This window comes from Aristolochia californica, unplaced genomic scaffold, assembly GCF_029961685.1.
Source record: "Aristolochia californica isolate CCGP_79_NKW_82.1479 unplaced genomic scaffold, dmAriCali1.0.hap1 SCAF_16, whole genome shotgun sequence".
In the NCBI taxonomy this organism is placed as follows: domain Eukaryota; kingdom Viridiplantae; phylum Streptophyta; class Magnoliopsida; order Piperales; family Aristolochiaceae; genus Aristolochia; species Aristolochia californica.
The window spans coordinates 15,825,485-15,844,192 of record NW_027181837.1 but is presented as its reverse complement, the minus strand read 5'-3'; the positions used below and the strand labels follow the sequence as shown (position 1 = coordinate 15,844,192).

Sequence of the window (18,708 nt, the reverse complement as noted above, 5' to 3'; positions counted from 1 at the left end):
CCAAAGTTGCGGCCAACGGTATTGAAACGAAAGATCGCTTCTTTCCATTTTTCGTTGTAATTCGTATCACCCTTTCGGTTCTCCTTGGTTTGATTTCCAGCAAAATTTCTGAATTTCCGACGACCCACGCTATTTCTTCTTCCTTTCGTTTTTCTTTTTTCCCGGAATTCCGGCCCCTTGCCGTGTGCCATTCTTTGTCGCCGTCTTCTTCCACTTGGTTGGGATCTCCATCTTCTTCCACTCGATTGGGAATGTTTTCCGCCGTCAACAACCTTACCTTCGATTTTGCAGGCGTCGTCATCGGCATCCTACTCCATCCTAGTTAATGGCATTTCTTGTGAGCGCTTCCATGGCACTTGAAGGATTAGGCAAGGTGACCTACTTTTTCCCTTCCTCTTGACCATTATCGTGGAACATCTTTCCACAATGGGAGCCTAATCAACGCCCAAACTGCCCTTAATGAAACAATAGTTAATATATCGTGGACCTGGCAGGGGCTCCGCCCCCACACTCCCGGGAGGGGGGCTTCCAACCCCATGGCGACCTTACTGCATACTGACTCAGCGTAGGGCGTTGATTAGGCTCTACAACTTAATAGAAGGCAGATTGGCTACTTGGCGTGACAAGTTCCTTTTGAAGGCTAGCAAACTCACCTTTATAAAGTCTTCTCTTCACGGGATTCTCAACTACTTCCTCTCCTTATTCCATTGCCCTGCTGTTGTTGTCAACCATATGGAATTCCTCAAGCGTTGTTTTCTTTCGGGAGGACCCAATGGTGAAAGGAAATATCAACTTGTGAAATGGGCTGATGTCTGCCAACTTATGACCATCGGCATCAGAAGCATTGCAGGCACCAATTTAGCATATTTACTCAAATGGCTATGGTGCTTCAACACCTCCCCTTCGCTGATTTGGCGTGCGCTAGTTGTTCCTAAAGCTGGAAAGCAGGACGGCTTGTGGCTGGATGGTGACAGAAAATACAAGTTCTCGCCTATCTGGAGGAAAAATTTCTTCTTCTTCTTCCCCAATTTTTTGGCACTATCAAGTGCTTTCTTGGCAATGGGCTTCAAACCAAATTTTGGTCAGATTGGAATTTGTCGCAAGTGGAAGGGGCTTGAATGCTCTACCCTATACCTTGAGGCTATATTTATAGTTGTGTGAAAGTGTTTACAATAACTACAATGTCCTTAGGGCTACATGCTTCAAAAGGAAAAAAAACATAAGAGGTCATACACCAGCTTGTATAATTACAACTCTATGCCATCTCTATGGAAGTTCTCCTTATTTATTAGCTATGTTACCCCTACACACGTGGGTGTCTCTTAATACTCCCCCTCAAGTTGGTGCTTGTAACTTCACTTGCAAATAATCTTGGTCAAGAAACTTATGTGCTTGAAAAAGAAGTTTTGATTGCCTTGATTGGATTCATCTTCTTCTTGTTCACATCTTGCTTATAGTCTTCATCTTGTTCTCATCTTGTCTCCCCCTTACTCGGATATTCTAGCCACATAAAACTTGACTATCACAATATGTGGAATTCTTCATTGTTGGTTACCTCTTACTTGTACTTCTTCTTCTACTTTTCCTCCTCAAGCTGAGGATCTCGTTGTTTTTTACCAAGAAACCCAACTTACACATCATAATGGTGAGAGAAGAAAAATCACTCCTAGCCATACGACAAAGCTCCATACACCAGTTAAAACGGTCATAGTTTGAAACACATTCCGCTTAATTTTAATGGCGGAAAAATAGCCCAACTTTTGGGCACAACAAAGAGACTACTAAGTTTGTAAGGTAGTTCAAACACAAATCACCTCTTGGGTGAAGAATCAAAGACTTGACTCAAGGTGGATGCTGGACACACTTCTATACTTTTAGGTTGTGGGTTTATAGGTATTGCTTTAAAGTGATTTTATTAAACACAATTTGAAAAAGAAGTACTTTGAAGAGTTAAGGTGTGAATAAAAAGATAGTAGCTCTCATATTTCAAACGGAAGGAGGCGCACAATGCAACTCTTCATACTTCCAATTAAGAAGGAGGCGTTTTTATACCAATAGATGGAATAACCAGGTTTAACTCAATAGGGAGATAAAAAAATAATTCCTCTAGTAACATGATGATTTAGGAAACTTAAAAAACCCCCAATAAGAATATTTTGAGATGGATCATAGTAATGAAAACTTTCTAAACATAGACTTTTCAAATAAGGCAATTACTACTTCACACAAGTTGACCAATTACAAAGAAAATATTCAAGAGATAATTCTAGAATAAGGGAGATTTAGGACTCTTATTTGGAATCTAGAATTAGGAAACAAAACTTTCTAAATAAAAAATTTCAGACTTTTTAAAAAAGGAAACTAAACTCATAATGGGAAAGACTTTTTTTTAAGGAAACTAATGTAATGTGAGATCAAACAAAAGAAACTTTTAAGGAAGGATAGATACTCTAGTTGGTAAAATCTTGACTAGATTTTGAAAACAAATAGGAAACTCAACCAACATTAGCAACTCAAAAGTGAAACAAAATTCGGCTTAAATTTAGATCTTCGCTTGTAGCCAGATACCCGCATGACCTTTGATTCTTCCAATGTGGATATCTCTCTCTAGAAAGATCAAATTGAAAAAGGGTTTATTGGGATAGAAAGTAGACTCACATAACTTTCTTTTGAGATATAATTCTCAATATAAATCCTCAATAATGTGGGTACAAACCATTTAGAAAATTAAAGTTTTCTGCTGCTACACGAAACATTTCTGTTGCTTGGCCTTTGCTGTTTTAGATGTCGATTTCTTTATCTAGAAAAATCTGATTTCAATGATTCTTTTAGAGTTGAAAACTAGACTCGAAGATCTTTCAAACGGTATAAAATTTTCTATAGGAAACATTTGGTAAGTGACTAAGACATCTAATAAAAAAAAAAAATTGGAAAGAAAGTCTTAAGGAAAAACGAGAAACTCCTCTTTTTTCTTTTTCTTTTTTTTCTTCTTCTTCATCTTCTTCTCCTTTCCCATCTTAGATCTTTGCTTGCTCTGATACCATATGAGGTTGGGTCCAAGGCCCATCCCAACATGACTAGCCAACTTATAAAGTTTTTTTCCCAACTAATAAACTCAAGATCTTTGTACTCACTAATCCATGTGGGACTATTCCTTAACAGATTGGTGGCTGGGAGATAATCCGCTAGCGAACATGTTCAGGTCACTCTCGAGCCTATCCAACCTCCCTATGGTCTTGATCACCGACATTTGTCAACATTTGAACGATTGGAATCTCCAATTCTGAAGAGGTCGTTGAAGCCTTAGAGGCTTCTAATCTCTTATTTGGCCTCACTAATGTCAAAATCAGAGCCTCCATCCTGGATACTCTAATCTGGACCCCTTGCCCAAAGGGTTCTTTAACTGCTGCTTCAGCATGCAATTGCATTCAGGGCTTCAACACCTCTCGGCCTCACCACCCAGCTGCGATGGCCTGGTCTTTCCTTGCCCTTTCACAAGCAAATTTTTTTGTTTGGTGTGCCTGCAGAAATAAGGTCCTCACCTCAGATGCTTTGCTCAGGTGCAGGTCCCAAGTTCCTGACCCATCTTGCCCCTTTTGCCAAAGCACTCCAGAATCCACCTGTCATGTACTGCTCCATCGTCATTTCATGCAGTTTGTCTGGGCCAACCTTCTGGATAGAATCCACCTCGACTCCTCAAGTCTAACTTTGATGGCAGTGCCTATGGTTGTCTTGGTCTTGTGGGATTTGGTGGAGTTATCCACAACGACAGCAGTAGCCTACTTCTCTCCTTCGCTGGCCCCTTGAACATATCCGAGTCCACCTCGGCTGAGCTTGTTGGGATGCTTCATGGCCTTAGAATCTAGCGTGACCGATTTTCTGATGCCCTCATTATTGAGGGTGACTCCAAAGTGGTAATTGATTGGTGTGCCAAATTCAAGACTCTACCCTGGCGGCATTGGGACACCTTCTTATATATCTATAGCCTCTCCTCCTCCCTTGATTGTACTTGGGTCCATGTACCCAGATCTGCTAATCATCTTACGGGCCTTCAAGCTAAACGGGGCACATCCCTCCCAACCCTTGATGTGTTGGGAGGCCCCACCTGCTAGGTTGTATCTTTTTATTCCTTTTTCTTAATAAATTCACTCTCCATACAAAAATAGAAAATAAAACTTTGTTGATTTTTTTTTTTGAAAAGCAAAAAAATGCCAATATTAGTCTTCATCTGATGTCAAAATACTGGAAATACTTGAATGTGATTATTCTGATTTCATTTGTTTTGCCCCATAATTTCAGAGGCCAAGTGCCAAGGAGCTTCTAAAGCATCGTTTCATCAGAAATGCCAGAAAGAGTCCAAGGCTTTTGGAAAGAATAAGGTATGCACTATTATTATGGAATGACTCTAAACTGTGCCTCTTCTCATTTTCTTTTCCCTTATTCATTTGTGATAGAGATCGCCCAAAGTTCCCAGAAAAGGAAGGTTTGAGTACCGTTAGAAATGGTCATGATGCTCTTGAAGATACCTCTACTGGCACGGTCAAGGTGAACTTGGATCAAAGATACGAGGGAACTACTCAAGCAAGGTTGGGGCAGTCTACGTAGTTTTAGGAATTTTTATGTCATGAAAGTTTATGGGCATTCACTTATTATTTAACTTGTGGTAGGCATGAAAAATCTCTAAAAAATGCTGGGTGGGACTTCAGCATGGGTGAGTCTCAAGGAACAGGAACTATTCGCAATGCAGTAAGACCTCCTCAGGTTGGTGGTACAAAAGAAAGAAAACCTGATTTACCTTATTATCCAAGAAAACCTTTGGATAGAGGCACTCATGAATTGGATAAGAAAGATGAGAGCAGCCTACAAGGTGGTGAAAGAGAAGAAACTTCTCTTGAAGATGTAAGTATTTCATGTCTGGTATTTTGATCCATGTCTACTGATTTTATTTTCTGCTGATGTTTATCATCTTTGAATTCTGAATTTCAGGAACAATTATTGGTAAGTGGGTTGGGGACAATGGTTGTTCGATCTCCCAGAATGGTTCCATCATCTCCCATGTTTGGAGACCATAATGCCATGGTAACTATGACTATCATGTAAAAGACCTATAAAGGGTTCTATATTATTAGAGTTGAAGTATCCGATGCAATTGTATGATTTTATGACGTGAGCAAGGTAGGGGTGGAGAGTAAACCAGTCATAATTATTGCATTTGTTGAAAGTGGAATAGACACCTTTTCAGATCGTTTTTAGTGATCTGCCCCTCACTGAAGCTTGCCAGTTGAGTCGAGTGTTAGATTTCATTGATAATGGGCTGAGCTGAGGAACAATGGGATCAGTTACTCTTATCACAAAACATCTTATCCACATCCTCTCTGATAAAGCCTCTCTGGATTTGATTCTCATCATGTGAAATTGGATATTAAAATTTATCACATTTCTTCGATACTCATTGGTTAGATCTATTTGTTCATTTTTTGTAGCCTAGCAGCAAATCATCTGACGATGTGTCTATCACTGGCACTATGGTTCTGCGTGGCCACCATGAAGAGTCTGATACTCCTCAAACTCCAAAAACCAGACTTGGAATTGAAGAAAAAGCATCAAAGGCTTCTCATGAAGACAGTGCTACCAACCTTGCTGAGGTTTTTTTCTTTTCTTTTTTTCCTCTTTTTGTTTAAATTGTCCATAGATAAACTTGTTAGTAGCTTCAAGAAACATGTTATATTGTTCCACTAACTAACAAATGTTCAGGCAAAGGCTGCATTACTTGGTGGATTGAGAAGAGGAAGGCCGGGATCTGGAAAGCTCAATAAGGATGGGCATGAAGCTAAAGTTACCGAACGGACAACCAATAGCTCTGATTCTTCCAGGTACTTTGTAATCTGTTTTTCTCACCTAAATCAAAGTGCTCTTTGTTCTTTGTTTAATTATATCTTTTTTTCTCATGGCAGAGATTCAGTTGATTATTTTGATGGACAAATTTTTGCTCAAAAAGCACATCCAGTAATGCTTCATGAAGGTGTTACACGGACTTCTGTGTCAAGTTCATCTCCCGCTTTGTCATTGCTTCTCATCCCTTCATTTAAAGAGGTGATCATGAAGCACATTATTTAAATGTTTGACTGTCGACTCTCCATCTCTCTCTCAAGATGAAGAGTATGTGAACATGTTTTATCTTATTCTTAAATGAATTACTACTCTTATAGTTGTAATGCTATAATTATTATTTCTGCTTCCTTTCATAGGCATTATTAATCTTATTTTTTAATTGTGGAAGTTTCAAAAAAAATTGTGGAAAGCTTTATCTTATTGTTAGCATGCTGACTCAAGTATGGGAGCTATTAGTTTGCTTGTTAATTTCTAGAATAAACACACTTATTATTCGTTCTTTATGCATAGTTGTGCACTCCCTATATCTCTGTTTTCGATTTTTATTAATAAGTATTAAGACTTTGTGGTGTTTCTTCACTTTTTCCGTTATTGCCTTTTGAGGTTTTAATATGCATGCCTTTTGGCTATAGTGCTAGGTCCAAGGAAGATAAAATGACAGAATGGAATCACAAAATAAACAAAAAATAAAGAAGATAATAATATAATAGGAAATAAATAGGAATGAAAGAAGGATGTAGTGAATTGCAAATGTTATATGGGAAAAATCCCACTTGGGTTAATATCTGGAAAAGTCATATGGTTATTAGTTGGGAAAAACCTCTTTAACTTTAGCTAGTCATCTCGGGATAGACCTGGACCCAATTTTTATTTGGTATCAGACTAGGACGTCTGCTTTGTTGGGCATAGTTTATGCCTTGTTGACCTTGTACCTGTGTCTTGTTCATGTCTTAGGCCTCTTGTTCGTTTTAAGTAGGCCCTGAATGTAAAGGCATTTTAGTGGTTATTAATCCCAAATTGCATAATATCAGAAGAAGTCATGTAGTATTAGTGGGGAAGAAGCCTCCTAATTTTGGCTAATCATCTAGGGATGGACTTGAACCCAACTTTAAAACCTAGATATTCTATTGCTAACTCTGGTGAATTTAGTCTGTTTCATATTACCTGTATCTCCTCCACTTGCTCAAATTTTTGTTTATGCTATGAAGGCTGTTGGTGATGACTCAGAAGGTTCAGCCACGCGGATGGTAATAAATTCTTTGATGGAAATGGAGCGCAGCACTCCTGGCTCATGTGAAGTTCTTGTCAGCAGGTTGCTTCATCGGTTAGGAAGGTGCGTCCCTCTAGTTGTGCCATTGTTTTCTTTTGTTGCCTCCTATACAATCTTCAGTCACTTGAGCAAGATAATTTATTGCAGCTCAAAGGATTCTTCCTTGAAGGGACTCCAGGATCTGGCAGCACGAATCTTTGTGAAAAAGTCACCTTCTAATCAACAAGCAGAAAACACAAATCAAATTATGGCTGAAAAGAGGCAGCAACCAAGTGCCAATTTATCTGAAGATTCTAGCCTGAGTCCCCTCGCTAAATTCCTGCTTGCAAGGTCCAGTATGGTTGACGCATGCCGTTAAGACTAATAGCTACTGATATTAAATTATTATGAGTTAGTTATACGCATTAAACTTGACCCAAATTTTGTTGTCATTTTCGCAGATGGCAGGGCCAAGTGTCCCATGATCTCAAATCTGTCTAGGTTTGTGTACGATGATTTGTAACTGTTATTTGTGTGCATATTTATTTTGATGTACATAGCAATTGCAAATCAATTTTTTTTCTTACGTAATCCCTTCCACCCCCTCCACCAATTTTGGCAGCTTCATGCTTTTTTTCTGCATTAGTTGATTTATTTGCTCATATTCTTTTAAGGATTTTGAAAAATTGTAAGATTAAACAAGAAGAGTTTGTGATTGCATATACCATAGGAAGCCCTTTGGACTTTCATCTTGTCTCTGTAAAAGCTTTCTAGTGACCTTGTCTTCCAAATCACATGATTTCGTGGAATCCATAGTGAACTTGAAATGAAGTGAAGAATTCAATTCTATCTTAAATAAATTGAGTCAACTTTAACTCATCCTTGGGTGTTAGTGTAGACGAGTTTAAGTGTACTAGAAAACAGATTTCAGTGTTAGTGTCCCCAAATGAAAAGTATGATATAAACAAGAGAATGAGTAACCTTTTATAATATATTTAAATATTATGTATACCTAAACAGATAATTAACCAAAATAAACATGGTTATTACACTTATAAATGATTTAACGTGTAGTATTAAAATATATTAATATCTTAATTAATGAAAAATTATATTATATTATTTAATTATTATAATTTATTATAAATTAATACAATGATTACGTGTGACTAGAATAAATGATTAAAATAAGTAAATAAAAGTAAAAAATAACATAAGCGAATATAATAAATAAATAAATTATTTTTTAATAACATAAGATATGTTTTAACATTAAAAATCACTAATTTAATACAATAATAAAAAATTAATATAATAAATAAATATATATTTATCAATAACATAATATATATTTTTATGTATTATTATTTAATAATATATTGTCACAAAATTTAAAACCATTGGTTTAATTAATTAAAACAATGAGATAATTAAACCAAAATAATTTATCAAATATTTAAATTATGACTATTAAATCACTAATTTAATATAGTAATTATAAAATAAATATATTAAATAAATAAAAATAATACGACTGAGGCTTGGCCTCCCGTGCTCGTGCTCAGGAGGTTAAGAGGAAGGAAAACTGACGAAAGGGAGGGGGGCGAAAAACCACGCGTGCTTCAATCGTTTGATTCACAAAACAAGTCGGAATCCAAATGACCCGTTTTTTGCTTAAACAAATGAATTGATATGATTTACTTGAAATATAATTCATTGTACATTAAACCCTTATTCTAATGAACTAAGTAATTCATCTCACATGTTGGACTAACCCCACTATATGTTGAGCCTTTATCTTTCTCTTCCCCATTTAAACACAAAAACATTGGGATCTTTCATTTGCCTGAATACGAGCAATGTGAAATCGATGCAGCAAGACGTCTAAGAGGCAGTGATCAATTGGTTGGTTAAGAAAGAGTCATGGTAGGTATTCTTTCACGTAATGTAGCTATCTAGATGAGTGTTGATTGAAATGCTTCACATAATTTACTGGGTTATTTGGAAACATGCTTCTCATGTTTCCTGCTGCAAGAAACAGCTACAGCACACCAGTGTAGTATTTTATTCACATCTAAGTTTTGTATTTTCTCACCAGGAAAACAGCACATTATCTTCTACTCCCAGATGAAAGAACGGTTCTTCTAGAAAGTAGTGGTAGCTCTGGTACTGGGAATCAGAGGCGAGGAAGTGGTTTGACAGCCTGATTTTTGTTTGGGTAAGAGTAAACCCCAATGCCTCCTTTCCGGCCAAGTCTACCAGCATCAACATACTGCACCAGTAGTGGGCAAGGAGCGTACTTGTCATCTCCCAGACCTTTATGAAGAACCTTCAGTATTGAAAGACAGACATCCAATCCAATGAAATCTGCAAGAGTCAAAGGACCCATAGGATGGTTTGTAGCTAGTTTCATCTTATCAATGTCCTCCTTTGTTGCCACACCCGTATAAAGAGCATCAAAGGCTTCATTTATCATAGGCATCAGGATCCGGTTCACAATGAAACCAGGGTAGTCTTGAGAGCACATAACTATCTTCCCAAGCCTGCAATTACAGTGATTCTAATCATTTTACAACTTCGTATACAATATAAGGATGGGTAGAGAGATTATATCTGCATTTAGAATCAACCTTTCTGACAAGGTTTTGATCTTCAGGAAGACTTCATCCGATGTCTGTGCTCCTCTAATGATCTCTATCACTTTCATGATAGGAGGGGGGTTCATAAAATGCATGCCAATCACCTGAAAATGAATATGGTTTTCTGGAATTCACAACTTGCACTTCCAGCATCACAAAGGTAGATTAGATCACACATATGAAAAGTGTGCCATTTACCAACATCAGGAAGGACCAAAACCAGACCTGCACTAATGCTTCATGGTATTTTTTTTTGTTCATGGTATTGGACGTTTGGTCCCATAAAAATAGTATAGTACCTATATTATGGTCACTTTCCACATAAATAGTTTATTAGCATGGTCACTAACTAACAAGAGATGATACTTATTAAATGATATCTGACTGCAATAATTGCATTAGGTCTATATCATCAAATCGATGATTGAAGTGTGTTGATATCTGAAGGCAGAGTAGTTTATTTTTTACTCAAAACTCATATTTGCTACCTTAATCATCATCATGAGGTTAAAAAATTTAAAGATCCTTTCCAAGGTTTGGGATTCACTTCCTCCACATGTCAAAACTTGGTTCTTTCAAAATATGACCAAGGAAAAAGGAAAAAACAGAGACACCTTCAATAGAAGCAGGCATGCAACCACTATCATGTGTCTATAGTCATCAACAAATCAAATCTATTAAATCCCTAGTCTGATGGAAATCACAAATTCATGCCATCTATAGGCCACAAGGTGAGTCTTCACATTTACTTGGAACCATGCAGCAATTGCTTGATAACCTCACAAACTCCTCACATAGAGCAAGTAATGTAAAAAAGCACAGATATATCCTTCCAATATGCAGTAGATGAACAACAGCAAAGATCTTTCTGAAAAGGGGCACATTTACCTTTGAAAAGAAAGGAGTTCTTCCTGATACATTCAATTTGTTGGAGAAAAGTTTTTTTGTTTTTAACCTCAATCTGTCCCTGTGCTTTTAATACAGGACAGGAAGCACAAACTACAACACTGTACCTTTAACAGAAATTACGACTAGACAGGTTTCCAGTTCTGTTAAGATGGTCCATCGGCAAACATGAAGAATTATGTTCATGTCCCTCATTAAGACGACAAGGAAACATGTCGTCCTAGCAAAATTTTGCCCCAAAATCAAGTATGTTAACATTTGACTCAAGCCAGTCATATTGATTAGGCATACAAAACTCCTAGGCTCTAGAACCATAAGGCTTAAAGAAAATAGACCAGATAAATCATCATCCTTGAAATAGTGAATAATAGTTGTCATGGAATGAACTATATTCTCATGGAGCTTCAAAGAATGGAAGAGCAAGTGAACATAAAGCTCAAATCCAGAAACAGGAGGATTCCTCTCTTCTCCTTGTATATTGAAATCTGAACAAATATATTGCACAGCAAGAAGTAAAACCTGGCTAGGACGGTTAGTTGCAAATGCTAGACGGGTAATGGAAATGGAACTTGTATTAGATGCCAAAATAGCACATGGTTTTGCAATCTTGTCCAATTGAGAAAATAAGCTCTTCTTTACATCTTCAGATTCCACTATGGCTTCAATGATAACATCTGCAGATTGAAGCTCCTCCAAATTTGGACTACATCGAACAGATTTAGCTCCAGTACCAATCAACTGTAAGGTAGAGAAGCAAATATATCAGCATATATATTTTTATTCTATTTTTTGGATGGCACTATAATTGCTATGGGTCAGAAAGAACATAATACTCGAGATGAATCTCACATAGTTCTTGGCATATTCCTCTTTCCTCTCAAAATAAGACAACAAGACACTTAAGTGTACACACTACACATTACAAAGATGGACTTTATACGAGAGTTAAATGAACTTATAGGAGACAAGGAAATTCATTGAATCTTTTTTGAAATTTCATGGAAACCATATTCATCAGGTAAAAAGTAAACGTGAAAGAAATTTTAAAATATCTAGTTTGAGTCAATAATTTAATTATCAAGTTAAATCATTACATTTTTTCAAAAACAAGCAAGTGTAAATATTAAATTGCTACACTTTAATATGACCTCCACAGCATTCTTTTCTTTGTTTCTTGTTTCTTTTCCAGTTTTTATTTCCCATTCTGACAACTAGGCTCCAGACCCAGTATGAAGAAACAAATGGTCCAACAATGCAGCATAGTCTACTAAGACAATAAGTCCAGAAGGTGACAGAATCAATCAAACATGAGCAATGCGGAAAGCGCGTCCTGAAAAAATTTTACTTGAGCTAATAGTTTAGTCTGACTGCCTTTTGAATTGTGTGGGATACTTCAAACAGTCTCGCACATCAAACCACAGAAAAAGCAGGTCCCTGGATAACAAACTTGAACAAGTTGTGCCAGAGAAAAATGGCAGATCACAGTCTTAGACAGATATTACGAGTCAAAGGAGATCCTTGTGTAACAGGCACTCGAAGCATGCCCTCCTAGAAAACAATGGACCTTTTAGTTGAAACCAATGAAAAAAAAAAAAGATATAGTTTCACTATTTATTTTGCTACTCTTTTTAGAGTGCTAGCATATACTTATCAGAGGAGACACACCACCTATAGACGCGCAGCATGTACCTTGTGGAACTCATAATCTGCGAACCACTTCTCCACCGGTTTCTATGAATTAGTATCAGGATTACACCAACAGGCAGAAAAGGATCAAACATGGCAACAAATTGATGAAAACAAGTTTTCGAATAAAATTCATAAGAGAAAAGCGTATATTTAAAGGGTCGATTTCAAAGCTTACTCTCTAATTTGGAATCAATTAGATAGCGTGTCATTTTCTAATATCTAGAGTTTGGTTCATAATCGACAGGATCAACTTCCTATTGAAATTCCCAAAACTCAAACTTAAAATTCAAAGTCTCTCAGGAAAAGAAAAACCTACAAAAAGTTTAAAATGAATGAAAGCGCAGACCTTGTTTGCTCTTTCGAGAGCTTTAGCGTCAGAGTCGTGGAGAACTACGGCTATCCCTGCAGCTGCAACGACCTGGGCAATCCCGAAACCCATCTGCCCAGCACCCACCACCCCAATCATCGTCACTTGTTCCATTCTTCTCTCCTCTCAGTATGCGAGTTGTGTGACTGATATTTAGATTCCTTCGAATGGACTCTGGTGACAAAAAAAAAAAAAAAAAAAAAGGACTCTTTGATCGGCTGTACAGATACGGTTGATCTTAGAAGTTATGGGGGCAAAAAGGACAGTCGTGGAATGGAATTAACTTGCTGGTGTTCACTTTGCGTACCTTTGGTTTGTGTGCCAGTGACACCTCCAAGGTCGGTATTGGTTTACCGTCGCTGCCGAGTAAGTTGATGCTCTGGCCGTTAGTGTCAGGCAAAATTATTTTTTATTTTGATAGAAATGTAGCACTTCATTTACATGAGAGTATATCAACTTAGAGATCCAACCCTAGGACCACATTAGCACAATTTTTTTGTAGGACTGTTTCCATGCACCACATTAGCACAATTTTTTTGTAGGACTGTTTCCATGCACCACGTTAGCTGTCAAATCGCAACATCGATTTTTTTTAATTTTTGCTAGAAAATTGGTTGATGTTGATACCTACTTCAAAACCAAGCAATGAATTGATGCCCAAGTACAAAATTTGAAAAGTTTTCCATCCGTAATGCAGTTTGGGTCACACTATAGCTATTGTGACTATTATATTTTGGCTCATATTGACTCCTCGATGGCCCACCTACATGGATAAACGCTTTTGTCAATGCTCCGTCCCAAGGGTTGGCATCGCCTTCGAGCTTGATTTAAATATTTTAAACTTGAGCTCGAGCTCAGTCTTGCCTCGAGCTTAAAATTATTATTGAACTCGAGGCCAATAATTTTAACAGAGTTCAAGCCGACCTCGAGCTTCAACATTTATTTAAAACTTTTCAAAAATTACATGTCTCGAGTTTGAACTCTAACATACATTTAAAACTTTTTTAAAAATATATGTCAAATAAATTGTATATAAAATTATACATACATTTTACATAAAATTGGGCATAAGGGTGATATCGAATGCAACTGAGTCTGAACCTTCATATGTTCGAGCCGAGCTTGATTTAAAGATTTCGAACTCAAGCTCGAGCCGACCTAGCCTCTGGCCTAAAATTTTAATCGAGTTTGAGCCTAATAATTTTAACCGAGTTCGAGCTCGAGCTCTAGCCGAGTTCCAGGTTAACCTACATTTAATATTCTACATTAAATATATGTCAAATAAATTATCTATAAAATTATGCGTACATTTAAAAAAAAAAAAGAATGATAGGGGAGGTTCGGGATTGAATCTCGGTAATGGATTAGAACCCACCAATATTAATCTTTTTTACCCTAAATGTTGTCTAGCTTATTTTATAATTTTTTAATCTGGCCATAAATTTACTATGGCCTCCTTAGTGCCCTTGATTGAAAATTTATATTCTAGGAAAAACTAGAAATGTTTTTCCTAGGATACATATTTCCAAACGAAAAAACCTTTAAATAAAATCCTATTACAATTAGAGACCTACTAGAAAATTACAAGAAATATTTTAAAATTTTCTTAGGAAAGTTAAATGGACCTCTTATTGCCTCTTATAGGGAAATAAATAAAAATTAATAATCAATCTAATATATTACTATACTTATCGATAAATTTTTAATCAAATAAAATATCAAACACAAAATTGCTATGAAAATTGTCTCATACTAAAAGTGTTATAGCATAAATTATCGAATACTTATTCAAAATTTTTCTATACGGTTTTCTAGCCTCCTCCCCCCTGTTAACAAGTCGGCTCGCGAGCTTTCGAATCGAATCATGATTCGGTCGAGGTCGGCTCGTTAACTCAAACGAGCCGCATCTGAATCTCGAATTCAATTCAAGATCCAGATAAATCGAATAGAACCGAGCTGCTCGCGAACAGGCTCAATGCCACCCCTACCCATCCCCTCAAAGTACTTAATAATTTAGTATGTAAAGAAGCACTAAGAGATTATTTCTTACTACTTCCCATTTTATTATTATTCTTATAAATAATAAAATAAATTAAAATTGACAACAAATCTAAAAGCAAGAAGGCTGCCGTTTAAAGCACGTATATTTTGATTTTTTTAACAAAAACCCCATAAACCATGCATCTAATCCACATGAAAGGGAAGAGGGGAACTCCATGCTCTTCTACGAGGGTTCAAAATTTACTGGTTTTTACTTTTCTGCCCCCTTTGGTTGTTGAGGGAGATTTGTCTCTTCTGGATCAGCTCGTTTAAATTTTAAAAGCTTCTCTATGGTGTTTGTTCAACTACTATGATGAGAGTTGTGCTTTATCCAATTCATTTCGTATTTCAAGGGTTGATTCAGTGAAGATTTTAATCCTAGAACAGATGATCTAGCTCGGATTAGTGTCTCATTACTTTCTCTTCTTGTTGGGGGATTCTCACCTTATTCTTCCATACATTCAGAACATAAGCAAAGATGATGAAAAACTTCATATAACTCCATTGGTGTCTGTTTCAATGACCTCTTGGAAGGACTTTCGAACCAGATTATCTGAGAGAAGTCGGAATGTTTTTTTTGCTTCTGAGCAAGAAAATGGCTGGATCGTGTAAAGACCAAGAGAATAAATTGAATCCATTTGGCTGGTTTGACGTGTTGCTAGCATGAGTAGAGATTTAGAGAAAGTACTGAGATAAGAAGAAATTAACCCATGTCGTTAGATTCAGAGCTAATCGCTGTTTCAGCAAATCTATCAGGTTAGTAGGTGGCTGAGATGCGAGACCCAGACAGGCCAGAAGAGACAGAGTATCAGGAACCAAATTGCAGCGATTTGAAGCCCACCGGAGCTTGTGGTAGAACAACCCAAGAAGAAACTGGACGAGGATGTTGAAGCCCACCGGAGGTTGTGCAGACAGGTGAGCGAGAAGTCTTTGATGAGTCTGAAAACTCACTAGCCAGAGATCTTTCGTACCGTGGCTGACTTTGCTCTTCTGGAGTCCTCAGAGACATACAAGAAGCTGTGGCCGATAACTCAAGCACAGCACGGCCGAGGGCAAGGTGGGCAGGAGCAGGTGGGCTCAGCTTGAGATAGCTCTTCACATTCTCATGTAAAGATTCTGTTGTAGTGGGGTAAAATTGCTTTAATTATTTTATTCCATTTTTTTTTCTTTTCTTTTTTGATTGCTGGTTGTGGAAGAATGAAATTTTACTATGCTATCCAATTTTTTTTATAAATAATAGCATAAATAATCAATTTTTAAACTTAATATAAAAAATACTTAACTTTGATCGGTCAACTATACATGTGTACGTAAGCTTTGACCGCTGCGTGGTACCACATCATCATGGCACATCAGCACCCAAAGAGTCTAACGACATGTTACCCGACACATAATCGACTAGCCATGTCATCATCCATGTAGAATGCCAGGTCATCACGCTCCATGTAAGCCCTCTCTTGACCCTCTAATTTTTCTTTGGTTCGCTCCCTCTTGATGCTCCTCTCTGCTTCCCTTTCGACGCTCTTCTTTGCCTCCCTCTTGACACTCCTCTGGCCCTTGACGCCCTCTCTTCCTCTCAACCTAGTCGTCGTTTTAGCCACGTCCCTCACCCTTATTTTCTGTTCCCCTTTATTTATCCTTTCGCTGCCCCCTCTCTCAAAACTGCAGCCTATCATTTCATCCTCTCAGTGCCCCTTCTCTCAAAATCGAAACCTATCATTTCATCCTCTCGGCGCCCCCTCTCTTAATACCCTATAATTTCGTCCTCTCGTTGCCCCCTTTCAAAATCGAAGACGTATTGAACTCCTCTCACCCTCCAAACCCGAATTTTAGAAACTGATTCAGTAGGTTAATTTTTTAGGGTTTATGCAAATTGAATCTAATTTATGTACTTAATTATTGTATTGATTTTAATTTAGGTATTTAATTAATGTATTGATTTATATTGATTTTTAGTGTGATTTACAATTTAATTTCTGAATTTTTGTTAATGAAATTTCTATCAAGATAAATTAAAGTGTGATTTAAATTGAAGTTATTGCTAAGTTTAATTGAAACTTGATTGAATTGGTTTATGCATTTATTAATTTTATGTATTTTAGTTTGTGGATTTCTATGCCATTGAATGTTGTATTTTATTTCTGTTAATTAAATGATGATTTTGTTCTAATGGATGCTTTATTGAAGTTGATTTTTGTTTTTTAATACAAATTTCAATTTTGTGTTTTTAGGCCTTAAACCTTTTCCAAAAACCCTAAACCCTCATTAATGGAAGTTGATTTCTGTTTTTTAATAAAAATTGCAATTTTGTGTGTTTAGGGTCTAAACCCTTACCATTTTTTAGGATTTAGGGTTCAAAACCCTCCCTAACCCTAACCTAAACCCTAAACCCCAAACCCTAACCTCTAAGCCTAAAAACCTAAACTCTAAGTCCTTAGCCCTAAGCCCCAAACCACTAACCCTAATCCTTAGCCTTAAGCATGATTAGAAATATGTTGGGTGTAAACAAATTCTAAAATTGAGATTCCGACTTGGATTAGGATCAATTTGAGTTCTGAAATGTCATATTCTATTTGATTTAAAAATGATTAGAACTAGATTGAGTTTAGAACCACGAAATTGAAGTTCCTAAATTTGGATTAAGGTTGAATCCACAATTAATTTGAAATGAAGTCAAGATTTCAATTCATCTTAAATAAATTAATTCAACTTCAACTCATCCTTGGGAGTTAGTATAGACGAATTCAACTGCAATGGAAAATAAATTCCAGTGTTAGAGCCCCCAAAATGAAAAATATTATATAAACAAGAGAATGAGTAATTTTTTGTATTATACTTAAATAGAACATATGCCTAAAAAGATAATTAACCAAAATAAGCATTGTTACTACAATTATAAGTGATTTAATGTGTAGTATTAAAATATATTAATAAACTAATTAATGAAACACTATATTATATCACTTAATGATTAAAATTTATTATAAATTAATATAATAATTACATGTGATTAGAATAAATTATAAAAAAATTAAATAAAAATAAAAAATAACATAAGAAAATATAATAAAGAAATAAATTATTTTAACCCTAACATAAGATATATTTTAATATTAAAAATCACTAATTTAATATAGTAATAAAAAATAAATATAATAAATAAATAAATATATTATTTTATCAATAACATAATATATATTTTTACGTATTATTAATTAATAATATATTATCACAAAATTTAATACCATTGGTTTGATTAATTATAACAATGGGATAATTAAACCAAATTTTTTTTTATCAAATTTTTATTTTAAAAATATTTTAATTATGAATATTAAATCACTAATTTAATATAGTAATTATAAAATGAATATATTGAATAAATAAAAATAATTATTTTAAAATAAAAAATATGTATTATTATTTTTATGACACAGGTTTAATTTTTCCTAACTTAGTAAAAATTAAACTAGCTTCATCTTTCTCACCGCGCGCGTCGTCTTCCTCGCAGCACTGATAATGGCGGGAGACTACGGCAGGCCAGTAGGCAACAACGACGGAGGTGGCACTCTGACGGTACACCGAGAGGCTCGGCCTCCCGTGCTCGCTTTGCGATGGCAGCTCTGTGACGGTGGTCAAGAGGGAGGCTGAGAGGGAGAAGCGAAGGAGAAGATAGAGGGAAAAAAATTGAGGGAAGGAAGGCTGAGTTGGAGAATTTTCAGAGAGAAAACGAAATGTGAGAAATTTTTTCCATCAGGGGAGGGGGGAGGAGAAACGCGTCCTGCACGCGATTCATGTGGATGATTCGCAAAATAGATATGAAACCTAATTCCCCCGTTTTTGCCTGAGCACATTACCTGACGTTATTCAAATGAAGAGGAGATCATTTTGGACTAACGACCAAATAATTCAGGTCTAACCCCCCC

At 36.3% G+C, this 18,708-nt stretch overlaps 2 protein-coding genes across 5 annotated transcripts in view; one reads left to right on the top strand and one right to left on the bottom strand.

Moving 5' to 3' along the window:
• The window catches only part of LOC137953488 (uncharacterized), a 43,257-nt gene extending 35,503 nt beyond the window's left edge, over positions 1-7,754 (top strand). Inside the window, exons 12-21 of one of the 3 annotated variants that reach the window (XM_068800914.1) lie at positions 4,300-4,379; positions 4,455-4,586; positions 4,668-4,761; positions 4,987-5,079; positions 5,484-5,645; positions 5,755-5,873; positions 5,955-6,093; positions 7,101-7,225; positions 7,310-7,492; positions 7,603-7,754. In XM_068800914.1, coding sequence (XP_068657015.1) covers positions 4,300-4,379; positions 4,455-4,586; positions 4,668-4,761; positions 4,987-5,079; positions 5,484-5,645; positions 5,755-5,873; positions 5,955-6,093; positions 7,101-7,225; positions 7,310-7,492; positions 7,603-7,642 — 1,167 coding nt within the window. In that variant the 3' untranslated portion in view covers positions 7,643-7,754. Of the gene's footprint in view, positions 1-4,299; positions 4,380-4,454; positions 4,587-4,667; positions 4,900-4,986; positions 5,080-5,483; positions 5,646-5,754; positions 5,874-5,954; positions 6,094-7,100; positions 7,226-7,309; positions 7,493-7,602 lie in introns of all 3 variants that reach the window. The other 2 variants (XM_068800912.1, XM_068800913.1) reach the window with 2 other exon arrangements.
• A 1,298-nt stretch (positions 7,755-9,052) lies between these two features.
• LOC137953680 (uncharacterized) lies at positions 9,053-12,915 on the bottom strand. 2 transcript variants are annotated; one of them, XM_068801145.1, is made up of 4 exons: positions 12,722-12,915; positions 11,206-11,424; positions 9,772-9,884; positions 9,053-9,684 (listed from the first exon to the last, which is right to left on the bottom strand). In XM_068801145.1, the coding sequence occupies exons 1-4, from the start codon at positions 12,854-12,856 to the stop codon at positions 9,318-9,320; spliced, it is 834 nt and encodes a 277-aa protein (XP_068657246.1). In that variant the 5' UTR covers positions 12,857-12,915; the 3' UTR covers positions 9,053-9,317. The 2 variants fall into 2 exon arrangements, with proteins under 2 accessions (XP_068657246.1, XP_068657247.1); XM_068801146.1 differs by having other exon boundaries at positions 11,326-11,424.
• Between the last annotated feature and the right edge of the window lie 5,793 nt (positions 12,916-18,708).

What these genes read in the sequence shown, in the direction of transcription:
- LOC137953680 (XM_068801145.1), bottom strand. Translation starts at nt 12,856, where the DNA reads ATGGAACAAGTGACGATGATTGGGGTGGTGGGTGCTGGGCAGATGGGT. An exon ending in CAACTAACCGTCCTAGCCAG is followed by an intron (nt 9,885 to 11,205) that starts GTTTTACTTCTT and finishes ATTCATTTTCAG; the next exon opens with GTGATTGGCATGCATTTTAT. An exon ending in ATCAAAACCTTGTCAGAAAG is followed by an intron (nt 9,685 to 9,771) that starts GTTGATTCTAAA and finishes CTGTAATTGCAG; the next exon opens with GCTTGGGAAGATAGTTATGT.